Source organism: Oncorhynchus tshawytscha, linkage group LG08, assembly GCF_018296145.1.
Source record: "Oncorhynchus tshawytscha isolate Ot180627B linkage group LG08, Otsh_v2.0, whole genome shotgun sequence".
Classification (NCBI taxonomy): Eukaryota; Metazoa; Chordata; class Actinopteri; order Salmoniformes; family Salmonidae; genus Oncorhynchus; species Oncorhynchus tshawytscha.
The window spans coordinates 5,767,348-5,773,866 of NC_056436.1; the positions used below are offsets into that span (position 1 = coordinate 5,767,348).

Below are 6,519 nucleotides of genomic sequence, written 5' to 3' on the forward strand. Positions count from 1 at the left end.
ATAAACAAATCCATTTGTTCTTCCAGACATTCACAGAATGTGTTTATTAAATAACAATCCCTTTTTTAATTAAGCAAAGTGAGGGAACATAATCTGTAGTGGAAGCAGTGTCCCGATAAAACAACAAGATGATCCTATAAAACAACAAGATGTACCTATAACTTCGGACGCAGGCCCGATCATTGTAACCTCGGTGGCATCGGTTGCACGACATCGCATTAATTAAGAGAAATCCCAATGCAGATTTGTTTACATGTTGGAACACAGGAGTGTGAGATGTAAATCTACACCTCCATTAGGTGACAGAAATGTTTGACCTCTCCAACGTAGTTCCACCTCTCGACAAAGGTCAAAACATCAGCTGTGTCGGTTTGATCGGATTGAATCGAGGCCTAAAGCCCAAAAATAATTGAACATATTTACTAAATTAAACCAATTTTAGCTGAATTCCTGGTGATTTTTAACAGTCTTTAAAAAAGCTGCCTGTTGGGCCTCCTGTTGCCAAGCCCAGTTATAGAGCATGCTGGTATGGCTGTACAGGTAAACATACAGGTGTGGTTGTTCCTATGGGTCCGGTTCCCGAACCAAAAGCATGTGTTTGTGTTATGAGTTTACAGGTCTTGGTCTTGGTCACCTGCCTGTCCAAGTGAAGCTGTGTCTACATCGTCTTGGTCACCTGCCTGTCCAGGTGAGGCTGTGTCTACATCGTCTTGGTCACCTGCCTGTCCAGGTGAGGCTGTGTTTACATCGTCTTGGTCACCTGCCTGTCCAGGTGAGGCTGTGTCTACATCGTCTTGGTCACCTGCCTGTCCAGGTGAGGCTGTGTCTACATCGTCTTGGTCACCTGCCTGTCCAGGTGAGGCTGTGTCTACATCGTCTTGGTCACCTGCCTGTCCAGGTGAGGCTGTGTCTACATCGTCTTGGTCACCTGCCTGTCCAGGTGAGGCTGTGTCTACATCGTCTTGGTCACCTGCCTGTCCAGGTGAGGCTGTGTTTACATCGTCTTGGTCACCTGCCTGTCCAGGTGAGGTGTGTGTCTACATCGTCTTGGTCACCTGCCTGTCCAGGTGAGGCTGTGTCTACATCGTCTTGGTCACCTGCCTGTCCAAGTGAGGCTGTGTCTACATCGTCTTGCCTGTCACCTGCATGTCCAAGTGAGGCTGTGTCTACATTGTCTTGGTCACCTGCCTGTCCAAGTGAAGCTGTGTCTACATCGTCTTGGTCACCTGCCTGTCCAAGTGAGGCTGTGTCTACATTGTCTTGGTCACCTGCCTGTCTAAGTGAGGCTGTGTCTACATCGTCTTGGTCACCTGCCTGTCCAGGTGAGGCTGTGTTTACATCGTCTTGGTCACCTGCCTGTCCAGGTGAGGCTGTGTCTACATCATCTTGGTCACCTGCCTGTCCAGGTGAGGCTGTGTCTACATTGTCTTGGTCACCTGCCTGTCCAGGTGAGGCTGTGTCTACATCGTCTTGGTCACCTGCCTGTCCAGGTGAGGCTGTGTCTGTGTCTTGGTCACATGCCTGTCTTGGTCACCTGCCTGTCCAAGTGAGGTGTGTCTACATCGTCTTGGTCACCTGCCTGTCCAGGTGAGGCTGTGTCTACATCGTCTTGGTCACCTGCCTGTCCAAGTGAGGCTGTGTCTACATCGTCTTGGTCACCTGCCTGTCCAAGTGAGGCTGTGTCTACATTGTCTTGGTCACCTGCCTGTCCAGGTGAGGCTGTGTCTACATCGTCTTGGTCACCTGCCTGTCCAAGGCTGAGGGTCTGTGTCTGAGGCATCGTCTTGGTCACCTGCCTGTCCAGGTGAGGCTGTGTCTACATCGTCTTGGTCACCTGCCTGTCCAGGTGAGACTGTGTCTACATCATCTTGGTCACCTGCCTGTCCAAGTGAGGCTGTGTCTACATCGTCTTGGTCACCTGCCTGTCCAGGTGAGGCTGTGTTTACCTGCCTGTCCATGAGGCGTCTTGGTCACCTGCCTGTCCAGGTGAGGCTGTGTCTACATCGTCTTGGTCACCTGCCTGTCCAGGTGAGGCTGTGTCTACATCGTCTTGGTCACCTGCCTGTCCAGGTGAGGCTGTGTCTACATCGTCTTGGTCACCTGCCTGTCCAGGTGAGGCTGTGTCTACATCGTCTTGGTCACCTGCCTGTCCAGGTGAGGCTGTGTTTACATCGTCTTGGTCACCTGCCTGTCCAGGTGAGGCTGTGTCTACATCGTCTTGGTCACCTGCCTGTCCAGGTGAGGCTGTGTCTACATCGTCTTGGTCACCTGCCTGTCCAAGTGAGGCTGTGTCTACATCGTCTTGGTCACCTGCCTGTCCAAGTGAGGCTGTGTCTACATCATCTTGGTCACCTGCCTGTCCAGGTGAGGCTGTGTTTACATCGTCTTGGTCACCTGCCTGTCCAGGTGAGGCTGTGTCTACATCGTCTTGGTCACCTGCCTGTCCAGGTGAGGCTGTGTCTACATCGTCTTGGTCACCTGCCTGTCCAGGTGAGGCTGTGTTTAGTGAGGCCAGGTGAGGCTGTGTCTTGGTCACCTGCCTGTCTTGGTCACCTGGTCACCTGCCTGTCCAAGTGAGGCTGTGTCTACATCGTCTTGGTCACCTGCCTGTCCAGGTGAGGCTGTGTCTACATCATCTTGGTCACCTGCCTGTCCAAGTGAGGCTGTGTCTACATCGTCTTGGTCACCTGCCTGTCCAAGTGAGGCTGTGTCTACATTGTCTTGGTCACCTGCCTGTCCAAGTGAAGGCTGTGTCTACATCGTCTTGGTCACCTGCCTGTCCAAGTGAGGCTGTGTCTACATCTCTTGGTCATGCCTGTCTTGGTCACCTGCCTGTCCAAGTGAGGCTGTGTCTACATCGTCTTGGTCACCTGCCTGTCCAGGTGAGGCTGTGTTTACATCGTCTTGGTCACCTGCCTGTCCAGGTGAGGCTGTGTCTACATCGTCTTGGTCACCTGCCTGTCCAGGTGAGGCTGTGTCTACATTGTCTTGGTCACCTGCCTGTCCAGGTGAGGCTGTGTCTACCTGCCTGTCCAGGTGAGGCTGTGTCGTCTTGGTCACCTGCCTGTCCAGGTGAGGCTGTGTCTACATCGTCTTGGTCACCTGCCTGTCCAGGTGAGCTGTGTCTACATCGTCTTGGTCACCTGCCTGTCCAAGTGAGGCAAGTGAGGCTGTGTCTACATTGTCTTGGTCACCTGCCTGTCCAGGTGAGGCTGTGTCTACATCGTCTTGGTCACTTGCCTGTCCAGGTGAGGCTGTGTCTACATCTGTCTTGGTCACCTGCCTGTCCAAGTGAGGCTGTGTCTACACCGTCTTGGTCACCTGCCTGTCCAGGTGAGACTGTGTCTACATCATCTTGGTCACCTGCCTGTCCAAGTGAGGCTGTGTCTACATCGTCTTGGTCACCTGTCTGTCCAGGTGAGGCTGTGTCTACGTCCCAAATGGCAACCTATTCCATATATGGTGCTCTACTCTTGACCAGAAAAGATGTAAAAAGTTGTGCACTAAAATTGGGCAAGGGTTCTCAAATTTTTTTGTGGGGCAGGGGACTCCTTTTTTCATCAAGGACCCTCCTCATAATCAGAACACAACTCGAGTGAGATAAACATAGCATACAAAGGGGGCGATAATTACGAACATAAGCAACCATTCAAATTCAAACAGTTTCTCCAGCTCAAAATGTGTATCGGCCAATTAATATTGTCGATTTACCTGCATGTGACAACGCTAAATAGCAATTGGTCCCATCAGATAATATGCCACACGTTAGCCTTATGCTAACCTCCCAGGTAGGTGGCTATGATCACATCCTAGAACAAATGCTTTGTCAGCCTATCAAAGATCTTAGACTTTATATCCACCAATCGATGGCATTTCTTAAAATAAGTCAACCCTGGTCACTAGGGAGATATTTTAAACCTACAAATTTAAGGTTTACTTTTTTTTCTCTCCATTGATCTGTAACACAATGTGGAGAGCCAATATTGCCCTGATGTATCCTTGACTAGCTACTAGCTACTAGCTACTAGCTACTAGCTACTAGCTACTAGCTACTAGCTACTAGCTACTAGCTACTAGCAAAAATATATATATATTTAAATAAAGTAATAGTTAAATAGCAGTCTTGTAGGCTACTGCTATTACCATTGTTTCTAAGTGGCACACTGCTAAAGTGGTTGACTTGAAATCAATAGTGCATTTTAATCATGGGTTCGAGACCCCCTCACATCAAGCTTTTTCTTTTGAGTCCAAAAAAAAACGGTTCACTCCCGGTCTTTGACGCTCAATTCAAAACGCATGTCACGAAGTCGATGTATATAATAACGCATAGCCTGTAAAACGCTGTAGGCCTGCATGTAAGTGTAGCCTACACAAGAATACATCTTACTAATGATAGCCTACACTAACATCTCTTAGCAAGGAGAGGGCGTAATCACTCCCTGGGTAGGCTCCACCATGCGTTCACCTCCCACCGCCTGGAAGCCGAGGCTACAGTACATATGGAATAGGACCACGGTAGTTAACGAGGTCCATTATGAATTGAGGTGTACCATATAATTCCCCATATTCATTAGCAGGTTATAACATAAGGAAAACGCTATTTGATGTGAATGAATGAAGCTCCGTTGATTGGAGATCCTATAGTAGCTAGCCTACAGAAAAGGCTAATCAGAGAGTTAAGATGACTTTGTCAAATAGAACTAATTCCCCATCAGATAGATTTACAGAGTCGGCTCCATTAAGACCATCTGTTCCAGTCCCTCGGACTCGCAATAAAACGTATTTAAAAAATAACATCAACACTGCCATCTGTAGGATGATAACGAGAGTGCAACCTATAATCAATCCCACTGTACACATGGGCACGGTCATCCTCCTCGAGTCAAATAACATATAGCCTTAAGTGACAAAGCAGATACCTCCCGAGTGGCTCAGTGCTCTAAGGCGCTGCATCGCAGTGCTAGCAGTGCCACTAGAGATTCTGGGTTCGAGTCCAGGCTCTGTCGCAGCCGGGCCGCGACCGGGAGGCCCATGGGGCCACGCACAATTGGCCCAGCGTCGTCCAGGTTTAGGGGGGGGTTTGGCCGGCAGGGATATCCTTGTCTCATCGCGCACTAGCGACTCCTGTGGCTGGCCGGGCGCAGTGCACGCCGACACGGTCGCATAGGGCTAAACGTGTGCCATTTTATCTGGGTGAGGTTAGCATAGGGCTAAACGTGTGCCATTTTATCTGGGTGAGGTTAGCATAAGGCTAAACGTGTGCCATTTTATCTGGGTGAGGTTAGCATAAGGCTAAACGTGTGCCATTTTATCTGGGTGAGGTTAGCATAAGGCTAAACGTGTGCCATTTTATCTGGGTGAGGTTAGCATAAGGCTAAACGTGTGCCATTTTATCTGGGTGAGGTTAGTTAAACATGTGCCATTTTATCTGGGTGAGGTTAATAGGGCGTGTGCCATTTTATCTGGGTGAGGTTAGCATAAGGTTAAATCTGTGAGGTTAGCCATTTTATCTGGGTGAGGTTAGCATAAGGCTAAACGTGTGCCATTTTATCTGGGTGAGGTTAGCATAAGGCTAAACGTGTGCCATTTTATCTGGGTGAGGTTAGCATAAGGCTAAACGTGTGCCATTTTATCCGGGACCAGCTACAATTTAGCGTTCTGTCACGTGCAAGTAAATGAACGATTTTAATTTGCTGATACGCCGGATGAAACTGTTTACATTTAAATGGTTGCTTATGTTCACCAAGTATGTCCCCAAGGAGTTTTACTATGACTTTGGCCGGGGCGAACCAAGTCTTGAGCCCTGGGGAGGAACATATTAAAGGCCCGCCTCGAGAAAATGTAGCCGTTTTTGTATTCTGTAATTCTGCCCAATGACATTTTGTCATTGGGGCAGAGAGATGCTTTGTTGTTGGGTAACAATTAAGTACGTTACTGTGATTGTTTCAAATAAAACGGTCAAAAATAAACAAAAATAGCTTCTTAGCAAAGAGCAATTTCTAAAGCAAGAATTTAGCTAGGACTGTCTGGGAGTGGTCAGAGTGGGGGGAGGGGTAACTGAAAACGAGCTGTTATTGGCAGAGAGATTTGAAACTCTCTTTCTTATTGGCTGCCGTTTTACGTGCTCCTAACCAACTGTGCTATTTTGTTCGTTTTTTTGGCGTTGTTTGTAACTGATTTTTTAAACTTATTTTGTATATAATGTTGCTTATGATCAAAAATAACTCCTGGTCATCAGAACTGCGATTACTCCAGTCACCCGAATCACAGACTGTTCTCTCTGCTACCGCACGGCAAGCGTTACCGGAGCGTCAAGTCTGGGACCAAAAGTCTCCTTAACAGCTTCTACCCCCCCAAGCCATAAGACCGCTGAACAATTAATCAAATGTCTACCTGAACTATTTACATTGACACCCCCCTCCACTAAACTCTCTGTTTATTTTCTGTGTACAGCCACTTCACCCCTATCTACATGTACAAATAACCTTGACTAACCTGTACCCCCGCACATTAACTCGG

At 48.3% G+C, this 6,519-nt stretch overlaps 1 protein-coding gene across 1 annotated transcript; it reads right to left on the minus strand.

Annotated features, from left to right (window-relative positions):
- Positions 1 to 200: 200 nt before the first annotated feature.
- On the minus strand, positions 201 to 3,717 carry LOC112257199 (uncharacterized protein DDB_G0290685-like). Its single transcript, XM_042326226.1, has 10 exons — positions 3,712 to 3,717; positions 3,130 to 3,303; positions 2,829 to 3,024; positions 2,562 to 2,687; positions 1,975 to 2,478; positions 1,877 to 1,918; positions 1,793 to 1,834; positions 1,562 to 1,743; positions 1,311 to 1,380; positions 201 to 1,097 (listed from the first exon to the last, which is right to left on the minus strand). The coding sequence occupies exons 1-10, from the start codon at positions 3,715 to 3,717 to the stop codon at positions 1,009 to 1,011; spliced, it is 1,431 nt and encodes a 476-aa protein (XP_042182160.1). The 3' UTR covers positions 201 to 1,008.
- Between the last annotated feature and the right edge of the window lie 2,802 nt (positions 3,718 to 6,519).